The sequence below is a fragment of the Solea solea genome, chromosome 2 (assembly GCF_958295425.1).
Source record: "Solea solea chromosome 2, fSolSol10.1, whole genome shotgun sequence".
In the NCBI taxonomy this organism is placed as follows: Eukaryota; Metazoa; Chordata; class Actinopteri; order Pleuronectiformes; family Soleidae; genus Solea; species Solea solea.
In genome coordinates, this window is record NC_081135.1 from 6,445,403 (window position 1) to 6,473,251 (window position 27,849).

Sequence of the window (27,849 nt, forward strand, 5' to 3'; positions counted from 1 at the left end):
GTGGCGAATCAACAGCTTTGTAGAGGGACACAAAAACACGGCTGCCCCCGTCGTGAACAGAGCATTCCTCGAAGGCCACTGTGTTTATACTTCGGCCTAAATATTTAGAGCACGAGCCAAGAAGAATTGAGCCTGCGCAGTTTGCCTTCGATAAAACGTTGATATGCGTCAGGCCAGGTGACAGTGTCGCACTGCAAATACAGCTATTCAAACACATACGAGCCTTCTACGTGCTTCAGCGTATGCACGCCTGGACTGATAATCTGCACACTAGTGAAAAATGAATCCACATGAAGGGAATGTTCATCCAAAGTCACCCGTGCTCACTTGTTTTGCCTATATAACAGTTCGACTGAGTTCATATGACACATAAGGCCTGGCACAGTAACCATGTTGGACAGAGAAAGAAGCAAACTATAGTCGATTCTTTTCCAAAATAACGTTATTATTCCTTCAAACATCCTGTTCCCCTTTTGATATTTGTTCTTCCCTTCTGTAAACGAAGGGAAAAACACAAATCCTATATGGACTGAAGGAAGGTAAGTTTAATGCAAATAAAGAAGAAAAGGAGCGCGATAACACAGATAATAGGACACGACTGCAGAGAGAAGCCCTCCAGTCCTTATTCCTGAATACATCTCCATTTTTGCTGCATTGTAATACAGAAACCTCCTTTTCGTCCTCGACCAGCTCCCCTGAAAATTGAGGCAATTTGATTTGCATTGGAAACAAGCGAAATAGCCGCCAGATTGAGCTAATTATCATGGGAAACCGACTAATAAGGTACCATATAATGTTTCACACAGTTTCGCTATGTCATTGTGTTTGATGCTTTCATTTGAATTGGATTTGCATAAACAAATATGAGATTAGGCAAAGCTCTAAACACTAAAATTGCAAATTTATATGCAAGCAGGCGATCGCACACGCACTCAGCCATCAGCCTGGCAGGAGTCCCTTAAAATCTGTTCCAAAATGAATCAATGAAATAAAAATTAATTTACATTTACTTAATCTATTTTGGAGAGTATTTTTTTTTTTCCTTTTATCTTGAAATAAGTCCACATGATCACTACATTTGTCGCTGATGTTGTGGTCACATGACATCAGATGGTTTTATTCAACTAATAGATCCAGGGATTTTGACCAGTATTGGATTGATAAAAATATTAAGTACTGATGTTGGTATCAGACCAATATGTCATCCCTAAATGTCATCAATAAATGAAGTTTGCAAAAAAAAAGTATACGTAATCCTTGCCAAAATGCAACATAAACCAGTCGTTTCCTGCAGATGACATGGACTGATTGGCTGTCAGTTTTCCTGCGAGTCATGAAAAAATTGGCACAGGAAGTGCAGCCAATTGTTGTCACAGTGTCGACACCTGGAGGAAGTATCTGTGTCTGAGTCAATACGTTAGAATGTAACGTTACACCAATGTGTGGTCAAAGCCAACCGCTGCGCATTAAAAAAAGAGACTTGAACATGTTCATTAACGTCTCAAACGTTCGTCAAGGCAGATTCGGACACAGCAACGCTTGTGTGCTCAACACAGTCACAGAAGGTATTTGGATGAAAGTGCAGAGAGATTCTTCGAGCCAACAGACTCACGCCGTCATCACTTAGTTTATTGAAACTATTCGAAGTGTCTCTGGAGGACTCTTCAACTCCTGTTTCTTCAGTTTTAGTCGGCCTCAACCCTGCACGTCAAGCGCATCTGACAATGAGAAGACGCAGGAAAAAAAAAGGAAGTTTTCGTTGTTGTGTGGATCACTTGACGTATTAAAGCAGGCATGCAGCTGGAGCCTTAAGTGCTGCCAATATTCATTACATTGGCTGATTTTGGAAGGAAAGGCTTCCATGTTTTTATGAGGTTGCAGGAGGGAGAAAATAAGCAGTATGTGTTGAATTTTGCACAAAACCTTTTTGCTTATTTGAACACATTCTGAGGCGTCATATCTTAAGTCATGTGAGCCTGTTGATCGCTCTCTCGTCTGTCATAACTACCCTGACGCATTGACTGTGGTGCTATGGCAACAAGTAAAAGAAATGTTCTTCTTCTCCTTCTTCCTTTCTATGAGCAAATGCCTCAAATGTCATACAAATACAGACACTCCTGTAGCTTTTCCCCCCACATTATCACATCTTATTATAAGCTGACATGTTAACAGAGACACACACACACACACACACACACTCACACTATCAGAGAAATACACATGTTCAAGTCTCTTTTCATTGTGCTGCCCGGCACAGCTGGCAAGCTGAGACTCCATGGCAACTCTGGCAGAAAACAGTAAGGTGGCGTGGGAGCTGGATGGCGGTGTGTGTGTGTGTGTGTGTGTGTGTGTGTGTGTGTGTGTGTGTGTCTATTAAGGTGGAGGACCTGGAGCTAAAAGGCTGTAAATTGATGAAATCATTGTGACACTTGAGGAGCAAACAGGTAGTCGTGCATTACCAGATGTATAATATTCTCTATTCAAATTATAGCCATATTCACTATTCATTCATATTTCTATATTCTATATTTAGTGCATATATTATGAGAGTGTGGTTTTTTTCAGCATGAGACGCAACTGTACAATTTGACTTTCAGGCAGGAGAAAGTTTGAAAGATCCAGGTGAGGGGTGGAGCTTTGGGTTGAGCTTGCAGGAGGAAGAACACCTGAAGACTTGCCAGCTGTGTTCTTATAGTTTTTACATCAGATCCTTTGGATATTTTCCGTAAATAAGGACAAGTTCCAGAAAAGTCCAAAGCAACATATGTGGACATTTGTCTTTCTCTCACTTATCTATACTTTAGTGCCAGGGGCGGTCGCTGGTCTTTAAAACAGGGGAAGCTGATTTGTAGCATGTTTAGTACGACATTCCCTTCATGTCTCTAGAAGATTTGGTAGGAAATGAAATATACCTATAAATAAGTGTATAATCACTTTAAAATAATAAATGATGTACTTTAAGAAGGGGTTTTGCATTACCGTAGGCCATTATCTTGTGCCACCACGTTTCTACATCAACTTACATCTTAACAGAAAAACCAACCAGAGGATGCATTTCATGTATGAAACATGAACTTGCTCTGCAAAAGTTGGAAAAAAAAGAGATCCTTTTTGGTATGTGAAAGCGACCATGCAAGTGGAAAACATACCGAACCTTTAAACAACAGTCATTTAACTAATCAAATGTTTAGCTGCATCAGGTTCAGCTTTCTCATTTGAAAAGCACAAAAACCAGTCGAGCGACTGCATCTTGAATTCATTTATTTAATCCGTGGCAACTGTCAGCGAAGCACAACAGCAGAAAAGAGACATGACAATTAAAGGCAGACATCAGACAGTTTTTCGCAGACATGAGCAGAGTTTTCTCTTAATGTCCACAAACCTCAAGCACATGTCAGGGTTTAAATCAGACGCAGATGCGATCGCGCCACGCCACACGATCGCGACTCATCACTACATCTCCATCTAAACACAAACACCCACAACATGAACTGTGTGTAGAATCTGACACACACTACGCCGCATGCAATGACAGCAAATCCGGCATAAAAAAAAAAAAGTGAACATATACACACCACAACCTGTCAGTCAACCGATGAAGCAAACAAGCTGACAGAGCGGGGCGACAGAGAGACGGATAGAATGGCTGGATAGAAGGGTGGAAGGTCAGATCAGCGGATATTTGCATGTGCACAGAGATGGACGCATGAGACATGAATAAACATACACACAGACGGGTGGAGAGACGGACCTCACGATAGCGAGGCCTGATTCTGTTTTTTTCCTCCGCTGGAGATGATGTCACTGCAAGTCAGGTGATGAAAACACGCTGGCTCAGCAAGGTGCTGACATGACCAACACACACATATACACACACATGCTGGTACTGGATAGCATTTGTCTTGTGAGCAGAAAATATCAGCACTCTGAGGTCACTCTTTGTGGTTTGGCATGGAACTAAAAATCCTAATGATGAAATACTATTTATTTGAATGATTTGGGTTGAACGTTACATTATGTTGGAAGGAAGAAAACATAAAGATATGAACGGTTTTCACCATGTTTGAGTCATTCTAATTTCCATAGACGGTCAAAAACAGGATAATTAAACTGCAGCCTTTGCCATTTGCTCATTGCAGTCTTTCAATTTGTGACTTAAATTTGAAAAGAATGAATTGTTCCGCCCCCTTCTAATTACTCAAAGCGCGTTCTCTGTGATGCATTCTCTCAGTTTTGTGCACAGATTTAAGCAGAAGATGGCCACCGAGTTGTGTATGGTTCCGATGGTTTCAAACAAATAGGGAAAGAATGATGTGTTAAGATGCAAACCATGACATATTTTTAGCTGCCTTCACAAAGAGAATCTCTGCCACTGGTGCAAAGGTGTCAAACAGACTCAGGTGTGTGCGTAGTTACAGCCTGGGTGCGTCCCAGACACACCCTGGCGAGAGGAGGTAAATCCCACTTCAATACTGAGCGGGCTCACTGTCGTGGATTGCACATGCAAAAAAGGTACGAGTATGTGCACGCGTGCCATTGTGTTTAGATGCGAGATGCTTGTAGATCTGATCTGTAACGAATCACATTGGAGCGATGCGGCTTGTCATCAGAACACAGGCCATGAATCACTATAGACCAATAACCGGTGGATATTTTGATCTGCAGCTCAATAAATCCAAGGTTCCAAAACTCAACCAAGTTTCAGCAATCAGACATGGATCTGCCAAACAAAACAACCTTAACTTCCACTGCAACTACAAGTTTAACAGTACCCCCCACCCCCTCTAAACCTTTGTTATTTAAAAAAAAAAGAGGCTAGGCTGAAGTGTTTTCACTGTTCTGGCCTGTCTAAAGGAGGTGGTGCAGGGATGAAAGCCATATAGTCATGCTGGACTAGTACCAAGAATTCTTCACTCACAATCCCACCTGCCCCCTCGCTCCCCGTCTGCATGTCTATTGGCCCTCAGGAGAGAGTATGGAGATTTAGGACAAGTGGGTTGGCCTGTTGATAGAAGCATCCAGATTGAATCCAGACCCACGCTGTCGTCACTTTGTGTGTATGTGTGTGCGAGAGAGAGGGAGAGAGAGAGAGAGAGAGAGAGAGAGGGGAGAGTTTGTGCGTTGGTTCCGCTAAAAACTCGGGTCATCTTTGGAAGGAGACTGGGACAGGACAGCATTTGTTGATGTTTGTTTGGGTGTGTGTGATGAACGAGTGAACCCACATTGGCGGAGAAGCTCTCTCTCTCTCTCACACACACACACACGCACACACAGACACGCACAAAGAGATACACACACATTCCCCAGTTCTGAGGTCATCCCCCAGTGTGCAGCTTTGTGCTTCTCCTGCTGTAAATTCGTTTGCACCGGCCCAGTTTTTAAGTGGCGCCCCCTCTCTCTCTCTCTCTTTTCCCTAATTTTCTCTTACACTGTCTTGAGAAATCAAAGTCAAAGTTCAACATCTGAAAGGAAAGCGAAAACAAAAAAAAAAGGCTCAAAGGCTAAGAAGCAAGGAAACGTGAGAATGTGCACAAATCCGCACACTTTTTTTTTCTCTCTCTCTCTCTCTCTCTCTTCGGCTTTACGCTTGAAATATTGGTTTGTTCACAGTGAAAGTGGATCAGAGGGAAAATCTTGCATCAGCTCCTTTAGTGAAAAACATTTGATGTTTTTGCACGGCCGTTCCCAAACTAATAAACGCAGTGGTCCAGTTTAAATACTGGAAATCCTCTGTGGCCCGCAAAAAAAAAGCTTTAATGGAGAGATATAGTATCCACTGTTATTCAATTAAATCACATGCAGCGCAGGTGCTCGCAAAACCCGATTATGTTTTAACAACACACAAGTTCCAAAGCTGTTGGACAAGGCCATTCTTTTCATTGCAAGTCTTTTTTTTTAATCAGACAAATTGAACAAGAGCCTTCCATAACCTATTATAGACTAGGTATTTATGTGTTATGAGTTAGAATGAAATAAGGATTCTTGACATTCTCAGCTTTCTCCCACTTTAAAACAAAGGCTTCGCAAGCCTTTTCTCTGTCTCCTCCTTCCTGGATCATCTTACAGCACTTTAACAGAAAATTCTTTCCACTCGATGGAGTGATTTCACAACTCAGGTATTTGGCCTGACGGGGGATGGATGTTGTTGCACCTTGATGTAAACATTGGCAGTATACATTAACCATATAGCCGTGGCCTCATTTGTTCTCTGTGGAAATCGGCGTGCATTTCCCGAGGAGTCTTTAAGCAGGGAGGGCCAAGAATATTCACATTTTGGTGTCTTTTTTAAATCAGGAGCAGGTGTACTTAATGCCGGACAAATCATGATGGAGATTTAAAGTGCGATAAATAATTCGAGCTCTTCTCTAGATGGACGCTTAATAGCAGGTTTTTGAGCCAAATTCAACAGTGGAAAATCCTGAGCTCACTCTGAAACTGATATATGGTCTTATGTGCGCTCACCTCAGCATCACTTTCACAATTTTTTAGATGATATGAGAATTGATTGGCTGGCTGAAGGGATCGTGTAGAATCGGGTCATACAAATAATTCATGTTTTTATGTGCAGCGACAGCCATGTTTGTCCTGCCTCCTCCAGCCTTCCCTCCTCCTCCTCCTCCCACAGGCCCAAAATATGTGTGTTTGTGTGCTTAAGGCATGATCACAGTGTGACCATTGAAGGAATACAGCTCTGAAAATGAGGACTTAACATTAATGTCCGTGTTTTTAAAGCTGAACAAGCTTATATCACCGCGTTCCACACTATATCGTCAAGAGCTGGCGTCAAACATCTATTATTTCCGGATCTTGTATAATTTCAGTTCAAAGCACATTTGTTTGGCCTAGGAAATGACACATTAACCATTTAAAAACATATTCTTTTTACTTGTTTTTCAGGGTCACAGCATGAAGAATAACCACAGTGTATCTATTATTTCATCTCATTTGAATTTGGACAGTTGGTGGGTCGTAGGGCTAAATCACAGAGCTTGTTTTGTATGAGACTGATGTCAATGTGCAAAAGATATATTCAACTACAATACCAAAGTGCAAGGATGAGAATGATATGAATCATTTTTAAAATGTATAGGTTGCTTTTTGAATTGGCATCAATTTTGCAAAATTGTAATTTGCAAGTAGCTTTCGTTCAAACTGCAATTTCAATGTGAAAATAATTAAATGCTATGTGTGTATGCAAACAAAAGTGTGAGTGTCTATGGTGCAACGCATGCTGGGATAGGCTCCAACAGCATTAATGAATTCATCTGAACTGAACTGCGCCTCTGGCCAACACCTCAGATGCTTGAAGTGGAATCCAAACCTCGGTTGAACACGATCTGATAAGCAGCCGTCTTATCACAGAGCTATTCTCTGCAAGAACTGGTTTTCTGTCGCCCCGTCACTGTTTAGCACTGCACTGGTTTCGCGATGTGAGATAGACAGTACAATACACAGCATGTGGTTTACGGCTGACTCTGCAGCACTTTATCTGTTATCACCAGGTTTTTGGAGTAAGGCGGGTCTTCCCCATAAACCCTCAACATTCTTCAAATGGTTACTGCTCTGATCTGATAAGCGGAGAAGAATTCTCTCACTCATTCACTCATACTGCATCTGAAAACAAGACTAAGTCATGTTTGTTTTTATCTTTCTCAATAAACCCAATTACACACATGGTTTTCATTAGCTCAAACCAAGTGTGTGGCCGTGTGTGTGTAAGCTGTGAGGCCAGCTCATGTTCTTCAACCACTGTGTCCTCAATAAAACTGGACTCTGCTCCATTTGTTCTGTATACTTGGTTTTTTTTTATTTTAGTCAGATGCAAATGGAGTCTTTTGACACAGATTGCCTAACGCTGGTTCCACATCAAGTATTACACAAACCTAACCTAACCCCTCCCCCACGTGGAGGAGCCTCAAGTGGTGGACTTCACGGTCACTTTTTAAGGTATTCTTTGAAAGAGAAAAGCATGTAAGTAAAGGAAAGCAATTCATTTATTTACAAAGGTTATATCTTTGTATAAGAAACCCTTTATCTTCACAATATATGCAGAGACAACTGTCCCCAATACAAATATGTTTGTTGTTTTTTCCTAACTCATATCTTATCAACTTTGTTACATTTTTTTGGTCACTGGCATGAAAACATTTGATGAGTCCTGCTGTTGATAATCAAAAACTTATCCCATTGCCAGTCCTCCTTCTCCTGCAGCTCCTGTGCCTGTGTCCAGAGTCAAACACCCAAAGGCAACAAACACTTCAAAATAAAAGCATGCATTCATTTTTAAAGGCTGGAAATAATGAGGCAAAAAAGATGGTCTATAAATATAAAAAAGTGGTTCAAAATGTTCACATATGTAGTCAGAATAATCATTATGAGCTTTCCAATTCTTTGTGATCTTTCTTTTAATTTATTTTTGCCATGTAATCACACAGTGAGTCCCCCTCTGCAAAATCAGCAACATCTGAAAGATCATGACTCAGAAATACTACATATAAACAATGCCTTGGACAATTAAAGGCATAAAAGTTGAACAGACTGTAAAACACTTTTGTATTGTTTTATTTTGTAGATTGTCGCCTGATAAAACGCCACAAAAGTCGGCTTATTTTGAAAACGCCCACCGGAAGTCTCATTTTGTGCTGCCTCTACCTTGACGTGAGTCTCGCCAGCCTCCCCTCGTTTGGGTCAGCGCTCAGCAGCATCTGTCTTCACCACAGTCCACAGTTAGAGCGCGCAGTATGGATCCGTTACGCGTTTACGCACCGTGGAGTCCTCTTTGGCACGGATGGTTTCGTGACACGCGCTTCTGACTCGGTGGTGCGCAGGCAGAGACTTCAAGAAATCCTAACCCTCTGTTTGTCTTACATGTAGAAGGAGAAGAGGATTACTGTTACTCGGGGAGACTTTATTTACGCTCCGCTCCGAAGCGCGCACACACTATTTTGGACTTTTTTGTGTGTTTTCTAACAGGATATCATTCACCGCATCTACATTGTGTGTGTTTACTATATGAGGATACTTCTCCGGGACCATGGGAGACTCCGTGTTTCTCGACAGGCAAAATTCCTATCTTGTAAGTACTGCATTAGACTTGCACTGATAAGAGTTGAGAGCTCACATCTATTGTCGCCTGTGAGCGCTTATGTGCGTATGCCTCTCTCTCTCTCTCTCTGTGTGTGTGTGTGTGTGTGTGTGTGCTCAACTGCAGAGCTGAGAGGAAACGTGTGTGTGTGTGTTTCCTGCAAGAATATGAAAGTTTGCATTCATAACACACGCCTCTGCATAAACAATACCTTGACAGATTTTATGTTTGTTTTCTATATTTTTTTTAGTTGTACAAGATCAGTCAGTCACAAATGTTGTCATAAATACTTCCCCCAAATAAAACACAGTGACTCAAAACAGAAAAGGGGGGGAGGGGGGGGGGGGGGCAAACAGCTTCCTGTGATGGAACCTCATGAGTGACATGTGGTGTGTAGGACATGGCATTGGCTCACAAGAAACACACGTTTCCTGGTTGGAAGAGGAGACACTCATTTCTCCCACAAACGCTAAACTCGCATACAAACTAGCAGAAGACTGCAGATCCACAGTCACAGGTGTTGCTTTTGACACTGTACACCTCGATGCGTGGTGGCCACATGAAGGCAAAACAAACAGACATGGGTCAAGGCCAGAGGAGTGGTGAGAACTGTGCTGTCAAAATGAAACCCTCAGCACTTTTGGAGCTCCTGTTTGACTATGAGGCAGTTTTTTTCTCTGAAAAACCTCGAAGAGCAACAGGTTGTTCACAGAACAGTTGGATTCAAGTGGGAATGGGGGTTCAAATATCCACAGATGCTAGTATTTTCTCTCCTTGCTCATTTTTCTTCTCCTCTCCTCCTCCTGGTGAGGAATACTCTCCTGACTGCTCCAGTGGTCTGGCTCCTCTTTATAAGCAGCTCCTCCATGGCTGCCCTCATAAAACTACAAGCATTGATTGGAAAACAATACAATTTGCTTTGGCTAAGCTGGGAGCATGCTGTGGTCTGGATTTGGGCCTTGCAGTGGGACTATGCAGTGTGAAAGCCCATGTCTCAGCATGGTCCACAGCAGTAGGACAGAGCAAGATAAGATAAGATAAGATACGATTAATTTGTCCCACAGTGGGGACATTTGCATTGTTACAGCAGCAAGACAGTAAAGATAATAAGTAATAAACATGCATTACCAAAAAAGAAAATTACAATATACGAAGATTTTAACACTTAGACTATAAAGAATTAGTCTTCTTCAATGAGTCTTCAGTGCAATTCAATTTTACTGAAAGATAGAAGAAGATAGAAAAATAATACTCATAATGACTGGACCTAAAAGACAACATGGAGAACTCTACTGACGCTGCAGCGCCTTTCAAATGCTTTAACATTTGCTTTTGTAAAAATGAATGAAGTATCAGTGAAAATGTCTTCAGATTTACACATTTTTCCAACATTCACAGACACAAACATCCAAAAATGAGTTTGTCTGAGACTTGAGATCAGGTTAAAGAGCTCAGACATACAAACAGATGAGAGCTACACCTGAGGTAAAGTCATAATTAGTTGTGGTTCCTGCTGGACGTAATCCTGTGGAGATATTCCAGTTAAATCCAGATAAAAGGGAGACCCCAGGGCAAACCCAGAATACACTGGGGGATTATATATATCCCTCCTGAATTAGGAATAACACAGGATCCAGTAACAACTGTCGTCTGGACCACAATAAACAGCAGAAAAATCCACATTTTTTTCATGAATGGGAAAGATATGACAAAGATTACCTGAGAAATGTTTGACTTTAGAGGATTCTCCCTATTGGCATTGGCATTGTAGTAAAAATGTAGTTAAAGTTTCCAAAAAAAGGCAAATATTAACATTGGTGAAGCTAAACCTTTGTGATTTTATTGATGTTATTCCACTGATCTCAGTTAGAGTAGTGCTTTATCAGCAATCTGCTCATTATGGCACAGGTTGGGTGTTTGTTTTTGGAGAAACTGATCCAGTTCTCAATTGGAAACCCCTGTTGCTTGATTTTACTAGATCTTTTTCTACTTTCATTTTAATGTTTTTGTTTTGATCAGTATTTATTTATATTTTCTTTAGCTATATGCTTCTGTTTAGTTTAGTCGGTGTTTTGATTTGGTTTGACCTTAATTTGGATTAGTTTTTTCGCCAAATGGCTGCTGCAGTCACTGAAATATCATAATGTCTTTCTATAGCGTCCTCTTTTGCTTTGAGACGGCGCCGTAGGTTATTTACGCCATCTGACGATGAGGACATGGGTGCATTAAAACATCTGCAAAGTTTATGTTGATGCGCGACATTTCACGAGTGAGCGGTAAAAGAAATCTCGTCAAGTAATTGAGTAAAGAGTGCGGCACAGTGACTTTGCCAAGCTGTAAAAGTGGAGTATACTTTGCATTGGAAAATGTGTCTCTAAACACAATGTGAGCCAACTCTTTGCAGCCTTTATAAGGTAAGAAATTCATTCAGACAGCATCTATTGATTGTAAACATGTTAAATCTTTTCTCTGGAAACCTTAAACCACCACTTCATTAAAAAAAAAAAAAAAGCAGCAGGTAAAAGAATAAGATTCATATCCTGACCGTGTGTCATACTTAAATACTGGTGCGCTTTGAGCCACATGGCTCGTTGCCGTCTTATAAATCTCTATCCCTCCGTTGAGCTTGGTACAAGAATGTAGTTAAAATATGACAACGAGGCACTTCCAAGTAAAGATGAAGGCTTGTTAATGGAGTATTACGCCCCTTCAGCAGCAGATTATAAACAACGACGTGCTGTCATCACTCCTGCCAGGGCAGATCGATACGTCTTATTCTTGGTTAGAAGACTGGAGACACCCAGGGATGAAGACTGAAGTGCGAAGCAGATATGGAGGAGCGGCACCTCCCGTTTCCAATGCGTAAACACTGTAAACACACACTCGTAATGACGTGTAATGTGTTCTGCGTACAGCGTCAGGGACATTGTACTCGCGCCATTCCATTTGTGATAACAGAAAAACAGACTTGCATTGATCTCACAGCTCTTGATCCTAGAAGGAATTTGTTTTCCCCCCATTTTGCACATTACAGGATTACGAGGATTATGAGTCATTAATTGGGAGGAAGATTCATAACAAATAATTCCCCATTTCATGGTCTGTCTGCCACAGTATATAAAATCAAGCTGTGTTGGCTTACAACAGTGCTCTTTGGCTGACAGAAGAAAGAATGTCCTCGTAACACATTTGGTGTTCGTGGTGTTTTACATCAGTTGGCGTCTGTATTGTTGCATTACTGGCTTTAACTTCTTTTCCGTTTGCTTTCCTTATTCCTTACTAGTGCCCTTTGCCCACCTTAGATAAAGTAGTAGTTGTGTGTACCAACTTGATATACCAAGGTAACATAAATTAGTAGGGGTTTATGTGTGGATAGGATAACTCAAAGTCCATATGGCTCATCCTGGTTGCTGCTCTATGGATTTTAGGATTCAAAAACCCTAAACCTAAACCTGCAAGAACAACAATGGCCTCTCCCCTCTGTCAGATCAGTGTTGATGACTGAAGCTGGGTCACACATCATGTGCACTGCAAAGAACCCTGCTGAAAGCACAAGGAAGTCTTCCAATACGAGTGTGATGTGAGTGAGCTAATGGTGGTGAGCAGGCAGACGGAGCTGAGGCTTGTGCCAAAAGTCCAGAAATGATCGTTAGTGTCCTGTAGCCATGCCTTGTGTTGGACCAGCTGTTGCAAACTTGCAAACCTCCAAAGTTGGAAAATGGAGGATTTGACAAGCCAGTGCTGCTTCCTTTTGCAAGTGTCCTAAATGTGGGTCCTTCAGATTGTAAAAAGATTGATTTTTGAATCCGCGGTGTCCGTGCAGGGGAAAGAGACACAAAGGGAGTATTGATGGAAAGATCGATTACACTCCCGGACTGGGGGTTTGTTTCATTTTCGACTCCATTTCTCTTTGTTTGTTTGCGTCTGTCATCACTGACCAAACAGAAAATGCTCTGCTTTCCAACGTCCGTGAAGGCACCCATGTGATACCTGTTCAGACAAGCATCACGTCTCTCCCTTTTGTCCGCGCTTTTCTGTTTCTCTTGGCTTTTGACTTTCCCGTGGTCAATTTTTTTTCCAAAAAAAAACACCCTCTTACTCGACGTCTCGTACCTGCGAGCGTGTCATAACGCACTATCCTCTCCATACCTGCTGATATGTGTGACCTTGTTCTAACACGGGAGGTGTGTTTGTTTTACTCCCCGGCCGCTCCCAGTACAAATAGCCCTGGAAGGGAGCAAATTACAAAGCTGGTTCAGATGTTTTACACAATGAATCTTCGTTGATTTCCATGTTGAGATGTCTTCAAAGTCCATACGTGTTGCTCAAAACGCTAATGAACAGCTATGCTTATGCCTGTCTGTGTGTGTGTGTGTGTGGGGGGGTGGATGTTGTCAACCATCCACACTGAGTCATCATCACAAGTTTATTTACATTGATCTCATGTTTTTTTTGGAGCCGATTGAGAACTTTGTAGAAGGAGAAATTGACTTTTCGCGATGCTCAGAAAAATCTGACGTTCAGGTGCGCCGACCGCTTTTCGGACTTGAACTTGTTGACCCCTTTATCATGTAGGTTCCCGTGCTGCCGCTCCTGTACAAGGCACTTGATTTGATTCCTGCTCTGGTGTTTCATGTGGAACATCCATTCCAGGATGGCAGGGGGAGGGGGGGAAAAAAAAGGAAAAAGCATCATGTGTTGCTTGTCATGACAACGCCGCCTGTCCCTCGTTTCTCTTTCTAGATGCTGTCAGGGTAAGGCACTTTTACTATCAACAGTGAAAGAGAAGTCCGCCCTCCTCAAGACTTGTCTTTTTATGGAGACGCACGAAGGCCGAGGGGAAAACAAAGTGGAGGAAACACAGAGGAGAAAGTTCTGGCGAGATCTGCTCAGTGGTTTTCCGTGAAAGATGTGCTTCCATATAGGCAGGAGCTTTTTTTCGCCCCCCCCCCGGCCCTGAACTAAATACGTGCTCTCGATGTTTTACAGATTTTGATTTACAGTTCCAGCTCCTGCCCTGTTTTATTTTCATGACTTCATCCAGAGGAGTTTCTCTCGTTGTGAGGAAAGTTAAGGGAGTTGGTTAGCAGGTTCAGGAAAAGGTTAGACATGTTTCCGAGCTGTTAGTGTCACGGGCATGAGGGCGCGATGTCAATCATTGTGTCTTGCATCATAGTTTTGTTCAAGCACCATAACAAGACGTTCTCCTCCATTTGCCCGTATGCTATGAACTCCGTGACCCACAACAATGATGATAATTATCGTTGGGTGTTTTTTCTGATACGGTATTAAATCCATATGATGGTGAAACCCACATTCACATTAATCAATTAAACCTTACGGTTTATATTGAATTTACAGTAAATAAAGTTCATGTTCTCCTTTATGTAAACAGCTCAGGCACCAACATTTGCATTTTGATTCGGTTGGTAGATACAGAATTGGTGTCATAATAGTATTGTGTTGGTGGTTCCCAACCGTGATGGAAATTCAATGATTCTGCAATAATCCATAATAATTTAAGACACTCGGTGTAATAAACATGGGGTTAAGTGGAGGAATTACATTCTCCTCACTGCTGTTTTTTAAACATTAACATCTGCACTTTCTATTCCTTACATTCTCAAAACGGGCTCATTATTTTGGTTGTAATGCAAGCAAGAGGGGATTGTCTATTATCGTCTTCACACCACCTAATTTCAATCTACAGGGATGAGGAAACAACACAAAACGGTAACAGATTTTCAGAAGCAAGACGTTCCCAACTGTGCAAATCTTTTTTGAGCAGCTAGAACTTTCTTTCTTTATTCCCAGTTATTAAAAGTTAGAAATGACTTTTTTTTAACTTTTTACTTGACTAATAGAATCAAGTGGTGTCTTTACCAACGTGTCTATTCTAAGTAAAGATGAGTACTTTTGCCTCCTTTTGTAAAGTACACATTGGCACGGCCCCACTCCGAAGCACGCGTACACATGAGTCACGCCACATGGAGCAGAATCAGACGCTTAATTATAAGAACAGATTGTGCCGTCCAGCGGAGAAATCCCTGCTTATATCTTCGGCACAATCTCAGCCATTGCTACGTGGACTCTCCAGAGCGTGTTTGTTTTAATCAAGGACACGGTCGTTGCCGGTCTTAAGACAAACAATTATGCAGACTAGAGGCTGCAGAAAAGCCGGCGATAAAACAAGTAAAAAAGAAATTACCCCCAGATGTGGGGTTGAAAGCCTCACAAAAGGTCATTAAGCCAAAGCATCAGTGGCGTTGAGCATCAAGTCATCTGTTTTACTGCTTTACTGTGTCTCTGGAAGGTCAAACATGTTTGTCACATGAGTGTTTTCTCCTTTAACAAAGTGCATATGTTATTTCTGTTGCGATGTGTTGCTCTGCGCTCCACAGTGGTTGAGCTCGCCGCGCACATTTGTTTCAAATAAAAGACATACATTCGGAATGTTCGGAGCAATTATTTATCTAAAAGGGGGTCAGTCATTTTCCTCAACCTTACTGAAAATGATCCACGCGTAAATATTTGTGAGAGAATATATATAGTACCAAAATCAAATGACTAAATTTCCTCACAATGATAAAGATGCTAAAATATTCAGTGTTGCATTGTTGCTACATGAGCACAGAACAAGTTAAGACATTATCACAGATGTTAATGATTTCCAGCTGTGCGCACAACTTCCTTTCTGTCGTCGACGCCTCAGGCAACAGTCTCAAGGCATGATAAAGAAATGCTGCACCTTTTGTTTTGCCCGACGACCGATTCATTGATCGTTATTGGTTTGTACGTTTGCAAAGAATGGAGAAACCACAGGCCAAAAAAAACCAAAAAACGAGTATCTGGGAGACAGATGAGGTGACAGACAGGAAGACGGAAGTCAGATTTCCAGTCTGGTGACTACGCGTCTGGAGAGGCTGCACAAAGGGAATCTTTGGGAGTCAGACAAGGAATAACACAGATAACGCCAAGAATAACAGATTTATATGAATAGCACACTGGAGATGCCATTTGCTGTTTAGGCTTACAGTGTGTGTGTGTGTGTGTGTGTAGGCCAATGCATTAAAACAGTGCGTAAACTGGTAAGGTGAAGTGAGTGGTGAGTGTGGCCCTGGAGTTTAAGGAGCCTTTGACTCAGAGTTGACCACCTGCTCTTCAGGCCACCAGTGGAATGTGCCACTGTTTGCAAACCAGTCTTGTATAAAGTATCTAAAAGGGATACTTGAGTAAAAGTACAAGTATCTTAACAGAAAATGGCTTTGGTATGACTACAAGTCACCTTTTACAATATTCAATAAAGTATATGATATTTGCAGTACTTGAGTATATAAAATGTACTTCAGTTTTAGAAGTAAAGTAGAAGTAAGTCCCTTAAAAAGCATTTTGAATTTGAATTGAGCGTCACACTCTTATTCGATGACTTCCTTGTGCTTTCAGCAGGGTTCTTTGCAGTGCACATGATGTGTGACCCAGCTTCAGTCATCAACACTGATCTGACAGAGGGAAGAGGCCATTGTTGTTCTTGCAGGTTTAGGTTTAAGGTTTTTGAATCCTAAAGGCCATAGAGCAGCAACCAGGATAAGCCATATGGACTTTGAGTTTGATATCCTATCCACACATATTCACATATTCACGGAATTGTAGCTCAGTGGTAGAGCAAATCGTCTCTCAACTTGAAGGTTGTGGGTTTGATTACCGTCTCCGCTAGTCTACAAGTAGATACTGCCACTCCACGTTGCTCCTGTAGTATAAAGACTACAAAAGTGCTATATAAATACAGATATTGCATTACCATCTCTTTTCTTCTGATTTTCTTTAGTAGTAATGAGTAACAGAGATAGTTCCAGGAGTACACAATTTATTTAGGCGTAAAGTACAGATACTTGGATTTAGTACTTAAGCTCCAACAGCATTTAATGAATTATATCGGTTCTATAGAACTGAAAGTCAAGGCAAACGGCCAGACTTCATTTCTGATATTATTTGCCAGAAACACGTCTATCAGCCTGAACGGGATATACGCTCCGAGCACACAGATATTTATGAGTCAGTTTACAGAGATTAGTATTAGGTTATGTTATTAACGGGTATTTGGTGCACGCCGTGTCTCGCTGGGGATGCAAATGGCATGTACATGAGCGAGGGCTCTCCCTCGCGTACTGTGGGCTTGCATCTTGAAGATGCCGTCGCCGCTGCATTTGCAGGTGAAACTCTTGTTATGGTAGATAACCTTACGTGCGACCTCTGCTGGATTCTAGTTTCTTGCGCATTACAGTTTGAATGTGAACTTTTCATCTCATGCTGGTTAATAATATCAAATTTCAAATACAAAGTGACACTCCCTAACACGCACAAACAGACTCCCTCATGGAATATTCACTGTTTACCTTACAGTCTATTAATATTCCTCCTCTCATATTCTCCATTTGTTGCCCCACCATTCTCTCATGGAATAAAGTACCAAACTGGATTTAATGAAATCAGCATTTGGACAAAATTGGAGTAACGTGCTCCCGTTTTGAGTGCATTTTAAGTTGCAGATAGCTCTAAACGTGCAGTAAAGAGGCCCGAAGTTGCACTGATTCATGAAAGCATGGAGATTTTTTTCATAAGAGCAATGTAACCACACCAAATCTTTTGTTCTAGACTTCAGACTTTTAATTCCCCGTAGGCATTTTTGTTTTCATATCTGTACAGTATTGTTTTTATACTTTTTTTTTTTTTTTAAATTACCATATCTTATCATTTGCTGTTTACCCACTACTGTTTGTCTTCGCCATGCTGCTCTTACCTAATTAGCCCTATCAAAGGAATAATTCGGTCATTTCAATTTCAATTAATATGAAAATAGTGAAATAGACTACTAAAACGACAAATGAAGAATGAGTGAAGAAGCTGAACTGGTGTGTTATCACTTCTTTTGATGCTTGTATGTACTCTGTGTGAGTGATGACCATGTTTTTGACACTTCTGCATCATTTTTAATGATAAGACTTATCAATACTAGGTACTGATTATTAAAAACACTTGAGGGAACTTAGAGCTATTGTGTCTCCCCGAGAATGAAGCATGGAAGTATTTAAAACAAACAAACAGTCGTCTTGTCTGTCGTCAGGAAAAGGAAAGAACAGGCAAAGCTCTTAAAGGTGGAGAAGGGTTTTTGGTTTCACCTTAATTTCCTCGTGATCTTTGACAGACTTTGTTTGAAGGTCAAAGTTATGCTTCACCCGGAAACTCAGCAGCAAACATTCCTGTCTGTTTATGTGGTTATTAACTGGTTTACGTAAGTTTGTTATAGTGTCGTAGTGTCTGAAATTAGATTAAAAGACTGCAGAGATGAGGAAGAGTTATGACAGTGTCTACTTTCTATTTTCCGACTTGTTCATTTTTCTTAATTAAACAGTTGTATTTTCCGCACGAGTCGAGAGTAACCTTTACTCAATAACTGACCTCCATCACAAATCATGCTCCACTTAAGTTGGAAATATTACAGAAATTAAAATAATCCACGAGAGGGCAACCAAATGAGTTGTTTGTGCAGTTTGTTCTACACGCGTTACTGGTGTATTCCACTAGGAGGCACACAACAGAAGTCTTGCATTTCATAAATAACAAACGTACACTGTCCACTGAGTAATGCACCCTTATTGAGGGAGCGTCGCATCAACTTCTGAGTTATACATGTGTATTTCCCACCAGGCATGTCTGCCTTTTGTCCAATCATTTCACACTAGACTGAAATACAGCATATCAGCAGTGCTGTCGCTAAATACACCAGACTCCTTTGTTAAATATTGAGATTTTAGACATTTCCCTGGTTGTTGTTGGAGATAAACCCACGTTTTTTTAGGATTGTTATGTCTTTTTAAGTAATCTACAGTTTGGCATTGTTTGGCTTGATTCTTGTGTCAGACGTCTCTTCCTGTGACGGCACTCTGACCAATCAGTGGCCGGCAGTCTTGCGCATAGTACCTACTCAGCTTGTGTGGAACCTATGCTAGTGGAAACGCAACTTAAACATGCCATGTCGAGACAAGCCGGTGGAAACATGCCATCAATTATCTCTGCAATTGGGCGCAGGGAAAAACGTATATATCGGTATCAGTTATCGGCCCCAGCAACCCTGATATATCTGCAAATATTGGTCAAAAGTTTGTTATCCCTAGCAGTTTAAGCCTTTGAACAAATATTATTTCTGTAGACAAGCAGAGATATTACTGGAGAGAGTTGTTTGGGTCATAAAAGCAACAAAAGGTTTTGTCTAACGAGTAAATTTAACCTCTCCCTCAGGAGAGTAAACTTGATTTTGTAGTCTAGTTTCAGTGCTGGGACTTGTTTAGACCTTGTGGTTGCATGCTCTGTTGATCTAATCTCCAAACTCTCACCACCACCACCACCACCACCACCATCAACCCCAGCTGCGCTAAACAAACTTTGAGTTGAGTTTTGATGGCTCTCACAGAGCAGCACCAGTGGAGAGGTGATAAGTCGTTTATCGTGTTCATTAAACACCCCATTAGCACTTATCAGCATGTGCTTAAAGTGCTCTACACCTAGTACTTATTGTTAACACTTTATCACGTTAGTCATTAGTGTGTATATTCATGTTGCGGTCACTTGAAGGTGAGTTGGGGTGTTGGTGGTGGGCGGCGTCACTGGCGCACTATGTTCCTTCCTTCATCACTGGGGAATCAATAATAGACCAGCTGACCCAGATATGACCTGTGCTCCATGTGCACATACACAAGTACAGTTTATACACACACACACACACACACACTGTCACATCCACTGTGTGGAGAGAACAAAGCACCGCTGGGCAGTGACGGGTGTGGCGTGGGTCTCCAGGATGTTACACTCGGCTAAAACTTCCTGAACTGAAAAGAGGCCGAAATTAAAACGTTGATTACTTCTGAAGTGTCTTTTTTGACATGCAGGGGTTCATTGTTATGATTCAATCTTTGTTTTCATAGAAAAAAGTTATTTCCACAACCATTGTTTTCGTCCCTGTGTGGCTGAAAGTGGTTTTCTGTTGAGAAAAGACACTGACCATAGATTTCACCGAAGGTAGTCACATGTGACACACTGCTCCTTTGAAGATTTCTAGATATTCCCCATGCAACATTAATCATTATTCATTTTTTTTCTATTAGTCACGCAAGGTTGAACTCATGTTGCATTGCTCTCGGGTGGAGCTGCTCATTACTTCCACACGCTGCTTTTCAGCTGTTTGGATGGAACGATTGTCCACTCAGAAGGACAGGTTAGCGTGTTTGTGTCCTCCATTTTCACAACAAAACTTAACATCGCTGTCTTATTTTTCTGATGGACCAAAGGGCATTCAAAGTTCAAGGTCATAACGACCTTTGGTAATTACTTTTGGAATGTCTGATGCACTTTTAGGCTGTATATGTTTAAAATGCTCTCCAGTTGTAATTATTATTATTTGCCTCCAGAAGTGAAGCTGCAGTCACAGAGTCTGTACATACTTGGCCTGCAGGTATAAATAAAAGTGTTGTGTCAGGAATAAAGCGGAACGCATTGGCTATGTCGTGTATTTAAAAAAGCGGGCTGACAAACAACAAGGTGACTGTGTTGCTAATGGGCAGCTTTGGCCAGACATGGTCGGGCATTCGTGTCCTCAAGTGCCGCACCATTTTTACACGCTCACTTTTACACGTTTGTATGCAGTCTCCTCAACATGTGCGTCATGTGCGTGAACATTGCACTTAAGCTGCGCATAAACACTGCCATGCGTCTCATCAAGTGACCACGGCTCTCTGCCCTTTGCTCTGTCATCTTCGTCGTCAGATTCTGAGGAGCGGAGAAGCATGTTATAATCCCTGCTCTTTAACTACTGCACAGGATTATCCAGGAGGGGAGGGAGGGGTCCGATTTGGCACCCATGTGGAAAAATAAAGAGTCTTATGGAGACTTTGCTCTGATCCTGCGGTGTTAAATGAATACAGTGGAAGAAGCAAACCAAGGGAATGCGCTCCACTCATGCTCCTGCCACTGGTGTGAAAAATAAACTAACTATGCTCTAATAGGATCAACATATAATCTTGGCGTAAATGCGTAAAAGCCCTCACACTTGAGTAAGTTATATGAACTCTACTGTACACAGATGCAAATTAAACGCAAGCTTCTAACTTATCTCAGACCCCACTTCCTGTCAAAACACCAACAACATCCTACATGTCAAGTCTGTTAGCATTGGGAGGACTTTCAGTGAGGAAATCCACTCAGACAGCCTCAGAGTTTCAAACACCAGCCTTCCACTGAAACTTCTACAGCCAGTCTGTGTGAAATCGAGATTGTCGCGAAATTTGACAAGCTGACATCAACGTCAGCGGGAAAGAAAGTGTTGAGAAGCAAGTGGGTGTTAGAGAAATTACAGACAGGTTGCTCAGAATAACATGTAGCATCTAACAATGCGTCTTTATATGATGTGAAATGGTTGTTAAGCTGTGTGTGATGACGATGCACATGTCATGTTTAAATAAAAAACTGGCTCTTGTATTGTTGTTATGTGACAGTTCAGTGGACCTTCGTTTTCCTGTGACTTTGTCTTCTGCCGAAGTCCAAAGAAAAGTTGCGGTGAACAAGTGAGTCTGGGACCAAATTCCAGCGTTACATGTGAGGCCCGGCCCGTCACGGCTCTTTGGCACAGATGCCAGCTCTAATCAGTAAATCTATTTTTTAGAACATTCCAGGATTGATGGAGTGGCACATTATTTCTCTGGGAGTGGTTGAAGGATGTGTGTGTGTGTGTGTTATCCCGTTCTCACAGTGCTGACATGGCGGAGTGCTCTGACTGCAAAGGGTTCGATGGGAACATAATGCTCATGGGGCCACTTACGCAACCATTTGGACTGACTGACAGATAAAGAAAACACAAACACACCCACAGTACATTATACAGTACGTATTGGACTTCTATCTGTGTTAAATGGAGGGTTAACTTAGCTCTTAACAATTCTGTTCCATTTTGTACCACTATTGAGTCATTGTGAGCTGATGAAAACTGTATTATTGATTATTAAGTACAGGTCAATTTCATTGTAAAATGGTCTGCGGGTTTGTTTTTAAAACTGTGTTCCATGAAACAGAAAATGTTTTAGGTGGTGTTGCTCACCTTCAACATCATCGCTGCCAAACTTTAATGACAAGTTTGTTCATAAGCGTGGTTTAGTTGATACTAACAATGGTTCCTCTACGCAACGTGTTTGCATTTGAGTACGGGGATTCAAATAATTTGTCAGATGTCGTGATAAAGAGTGCAAGACATGTCAGTAGAAGGTTTTGGTTCTTGTATGTACACTATTACAATTATTCCATCATGTACCAAAGTCATAAAAACCCATATCGGTAGACCTTTGGGAATTCAGTTAAGGTTACATTTGCGCTCAATAAACAGCTTTTTTTACTATATACAGTAATACAGAATGTTTTCCTTCATCTGAGAATCACAATCTAAAAATGCCAGCGCTATTTTGGGGCATCTTAATCCCAAACTCTAATTACATTACCATTGTAATGTGGGTTAAAACAGAGCCTCTTTCATCACACTGAAAACTCTAATTCTGTGCTTGTTTGTGCAAATTTGTGACAGTGATTCAATTAGATACAATTAGATTAGATCAACTTTATTTATCCCTTTGGGGAAATTAAAGAATAAACAGACGGAGCTACGTGGACCTGCTGCCTCTCAGAATGGCACAAGGTTGTTGTTGTATTGCATGACACACAGTAATAGTTTACCCAAAAAATGATTATTAAAAAAAAGTCCATTAATAAATACATTTTAGTCAACAGAGAAATAAAAAATGTGTTAAGAAGCTTCCAAAATAACGAGCTCCATGTGACATACAATAAGAATTTTATTTTCATTTTTATGGAGTACAAAATGCTTTAAGGACACATGTAAGGTACTGTATATCTATTGTCCCACTCAAGCTCTTTGTTTCCCATCATGCCTTGTGAGTAAATTTGCATGGCAAATTAGGGGTGAGGACCAAATCCACGACACGTGTTCCAACACAGCTGTTCTCTCCCTCGTCTGGATTTTCCAGGATGTCTACATCACTGTGGTCAGGAGAAGGTTTTACCATATGCCCGCAAATGTAAAGCATCGTTAAAGCTATAGCTGTGTGAGCCGAAGCAGGAGTATTCTGTAAAAACTTAAATGTGGATCTTTATACTTCAGCGGTGACGTTTCATTCCAATCACAAACGCTTAACCTCACATTACGAATGAATACACTCCTGGATCCACCCATTTGTTTGATTACAATGACCCGCGCCAAAATGCAAAGCTCATGTCTGTAACTTGTGTCGGACAAAGGTTTGCCTTCTGACGGAAATGTCTGCACACTACCTGGAAAGATGGCTTTCGTATAATTCAGCACCTGCGTCACAGAATGAGCTACAGGAAAAACCCGAAGCTTAGTGGGTAAATCTCACTAAAGGCTTTTAAACTTCGGATGAGAGAAATGGAGGCGAATTCACAAAAAATGTTACCGCTTTTAGATGAGCTTGTCATGAAACTTAATTCCTCAAATAATCAATAGAATTTTTGGTCTGCTAACCTGGTGGTTTCTCTTGGCCTGGTCTCCTTTGAAAACAAGGTCCTGAATCTTATCTGGGACTTTTGGGGCTGGTTAAATAAAGGTTATATTAAAAAGAAAGCTAAATTATATATATCAATAAACAGTCTCTGTTGCCCTCAGTTATGGCACATCATCGATTACAGCCCCATAACTTAAGCTTGTGGATTCTGCAGATGAAACCCTTCAAATTTATTTGCAAATAAATGTTAAAATCCTTATTTTAGTTAAGGTCTATCTCATTTGTTCCCCTGTGCATTAAAGTAGAAAATTGAGGATGCAAGGGACGAATCTTTGCCGCGAGGTGGAGCGTCGTCTCATACTGGAGCAGTGACGCGAGTCCAAACCCTGATTTTAACGTCTTTTTCCATGTCTTATGACCCACAGTAGTGTTGCTACCACTCAGAAAACACAAGAGGTATTAGCTTCACAACACAGAAGTCAGTCAACGGTGCAAAGAAAAGTGGAATGACTCCGACATAAATCCAGTCTGCCAGTGAAATCGCAGTCGATGTTTTTGGATGGAATCTTCCATCCATAAATCACTCTGAGCCACAACACACACACACACACATTTCACCTCAACTTCGTCTTCTAATATCAACTGCCATGTTGCTACAATACCCAAAATTTTCTTTGCTTACATAACCATTATGCAAGTCCTCAAGGTCGGGCCTCGTTATTGCTGCTGGCCGCTTTGTATTAATCTGTCTTTAAAATGTTTCAAGTTCACCCGATTCTTTAGATGTGCCTGCCAATGATTTTGGGGGAGCACACGGACTCTGAGTTGCTCATTCCTGCGACTGAGTCAGAGAGTTCTCATTAAATGCAAAGGCAGAGTGAAAGCAGCATGATGAATCTTCAAAGCATGCAATTAAAATGGAGGGTTTTTTTTTTTTTAGTTTTAATTTTTACTCTGCATGTCAACAAAAAAAACAAAAACTAATTGAAACCTTAGTTTCTGTATCACAATATACTTTTTCTGTGTTACTTCTTGTTTGGTGAGTGAGCGCATTTTGCTCTATATACTCAAACAAACTTATGCATAATGTATTCCCAATGTTCCCAAAAACAAACAAACTATATGTTCCAATGCTCTACATGACATTTATGTAGATTGTTTTATCATGCTGTAAATCAGGCTTGAACCGTTTTCCAGCATGTGATTTTTATCAGAATATAGTGGAAAAAAAAACACTCCCTTTCTTTGGCTTCTGATATCTGTAAATGGTCATTTGTAGCAAACGTTCACATTTAAAAAGCTGAAAGCAATAAATATTTGACATTTTCACTTCCTAAGTGACCTTTTGTTCCAATATGTGTATTTCTATTCACGGATTCATTGATTTCACGGCAATCCCATTTACAGCCATAACAAGTTTATTTTCCTCGTGTGCACGACATGACCTGCCATTCCATAACTTGATAGCCAACAACCAAAGATAAGCCTGCAAATACTACATTACTTTCACACTGGGTCACACCAGAAGTGGTTTCGGAGAAGTCGATTAAACGTTATTAGTGTGACAGGTGTACGTGCACAGGCCTGCGCTGCTGCAAACTAGTGAGGCTTCCCCATAATTACAAGCAGAAGTGAACCATGAGGAGGTTCCAGGTCAGGTAGAGTGATCCATTACATGCATGCATGACACTGACCTGTAAAAGCCAAGGAAGTGGTGTGTGTGCATTCCACTGGTTCAGCGTCGTGGCACAGAAACTTTGCTCATGGCCCTTAAGTGTCTGGATGCGCCAAGGCTTGTGTCACAGTCCACACAAAAGACTGAGCGAAGGGAGACCGTGCGTTTTTTAACAGAGGATTCTCCAGTTGTGTCTCGAGCTTGTCCTTCTTTTACCTCTCTCACCTAGCAACCATATGCAAAAAGTGGGCAAAGTGAACTAACTCTGATTGAATTGCGATTTGCACACTGGTGTCTTTATCGTCCATTTTTTTGTAATCCTTGTATAGTTTGAAAGGAATGGACAAAATATTTAAAGGAAAGTTGAATTGTGATTTTCCTTGATTGACTCTCTACATATTATTTTAAGCAATCAATCAAGACAATTACACTACGGATGAAAAAAAGATATTGTTTCCAACGTTAATTAATCACATTTATATAGGAAATTATAAATAGAAGAATTCAACGCTAGCCTTTCTGATTCACTAAATGTGTTGTTTCAAATCGCAATTTGAAATTGATTCATTGTTCTCGGATTGTGACTCGTGTGCCGTTTTTGTTTGTTGTTGCCAGGCAGAATGTTTATGCCATTAGCACATGACATTGTCTTGTTGTGAGAAAGAAAAGCATTTATTAAACGTATTAGATACATGTTTTACAATGACTGAAGGGAACCACATGTTATTAAAGGGAAAATAAATGAGGTCATAAAGCAAGACTATTGTGGCGTTTAAGGTTTACATAACAAAAAACACATATTTCACTGTCTTTAGCTTTGGCTCCTGTCATATGGCTCAAACGAGTTTGGGTCATTTGAGTCTTGCAAGATTTTCACCCAGTGGATTAAAGGCTCTCCAACATATTTTTTTTACCTTCCTGAAAAGAGGATTTGGTTCATTGTCTCCATATATGGTTGTACTTAGGATTCTTTTTTTTTCTTCCCTAGCAACACTCGAAGGCAGCATGTGTATGCATATATTTCCTGGAGGAGCTGGGATTGTTTTCTCTTGTATGACCAGATGGGAACCAATAGGTTTTTGTCAGGGCCCGTTGCCATGACGCCCCAGGCCAAATATAGCCACACTAATGTATCTTATATGGAATATTGAGTGGTGGCTGTTGTTGCTGATTGTTATTGCTTACATCAATAGTGTGCTGTGATTATTGCGACGACATGTATGAATATACCATATATGAATATAAATGTACGGATACACATCATCTTGTTAGAAGATGCCGTTTCATGAGTGCACACGTGCTGTTTGACGTAAAACACACAAGGTATTTCGTCGATGTTGTTCACTGAGAATTGGTCCTCATTTATGCAGTGCATCACAGCAACAAGTGTCTCTCTGTGTGTGTGTGTGTTGCCATAGTAATATTTCTCTCACTTCTTGGCCCTTGCAGTCTTCTCTGTATGCACTGCCCCCGCAATTGACGTGTTCTTTTTCATTTTTTTTTCCTCTGTTGCACTTAGCTTTTATGCCATTTGTCCCTGTTTTTCTGAATTACAGCAGAAAGGTTGTGCTGCAGTGCATTAGTCATCCTAACTTCATGGCTCCAGTCCAGCCAGCAGAGTCGTTATTCTTTCAGGGCAACATCTGTGTGCCGGCAACACAGAACAAGAACAAAGACAACAACAAGCACTGACTCTGAAGATTTACATACAGTACACTCTCCAAACCATACATGTCTCAGTGAGCTGCTGTTTGACACACACACACACACACATGATTTATATTATTTGATTAGGCAGAAAAAATAGTTACATTTGTGATCAAATCTGTGCAGCAACAGGTGATGGCAGTTGTGTAGCGACTTAGCAACTGGCCATATTTTGGAGACAGACAATGGCAGCGAAAGGATGGTTACAGTAGTTACAGATTTGTCTCCATACTGCAACACGTGAACCAATTAACCCCAGGGGTTTTGAGCATCGCGTTCACCATTTAGAGCTAACGGGGCACGAGTTGTCACTTCACGGTTGGATTTGTGATGAGTTAAACTTGACTCTAAAGGCCTGAATGGATCATAAAGCAGTGTTTTACTCCATTGAGCTCAAATGTGGAAAACTCTGCGACTTTCCACACGTTTCGCACGTTGCCTTAAACTCCCATTTAACCCGTGTGCCTGAAGCCAACGTCCAGACTAGCAATGTGACTGAATGTGGCTCTTGAACAAAAGAATTGACAAGTTCAAATATCTTATCTCACTGCATAAAATCCAGATACATTTTAATCAAAAATATGTTATTTTTAATTTATCAAGTGTGTCAAGGAACTAGAAACCACAAAGGATGTCATTTTTCTGCATGTGTTGTAAGCTTCTGCTTCATAACACACACATGGCTTTATTAGTATGTTCAATTTCAACCAATAAACCCTCCTAAATGTTACACACTGGATCTTTGAATATATAAAAAAAGAACTTTTTAGCACATGCATTTTAGATGGGGGCAGACTGCTTCCTGG

The 27,849-nt window shown here is 41.0% G+C and overlaps 1 protein-coding gene across 3 annotated transcripts in view; it reads left to right on the forward strand.

The window, feature by feature from the left end:
* The window catches only part of LOC131452205 (rho GTPase-activating protein 6-like), a 65,471-nt gene that overhangs the window by 18,304 nt on the left and 19,318 nt on the right, over positions 1-27,849 (forward strand). The window contains exon 1 of one of the 3 annotated variants that reach the window (XM_058622365.1): positions 8,674-9,076. The exons of the other annotated variants lie outside the window; for them this stretch is intronic. Coding sequence (XP_058478348.1) covers positions 9,035-9,076 — 42 coding nt within the window. The 5' untranslated portion in view covers positions 8,674-9,034. Of the gene's footprint in view, positions 1-8,673; positions 9,077-27,849 lie in introns of those variants that run through there. 3 annotated transcript variants of the gene reach the window in all.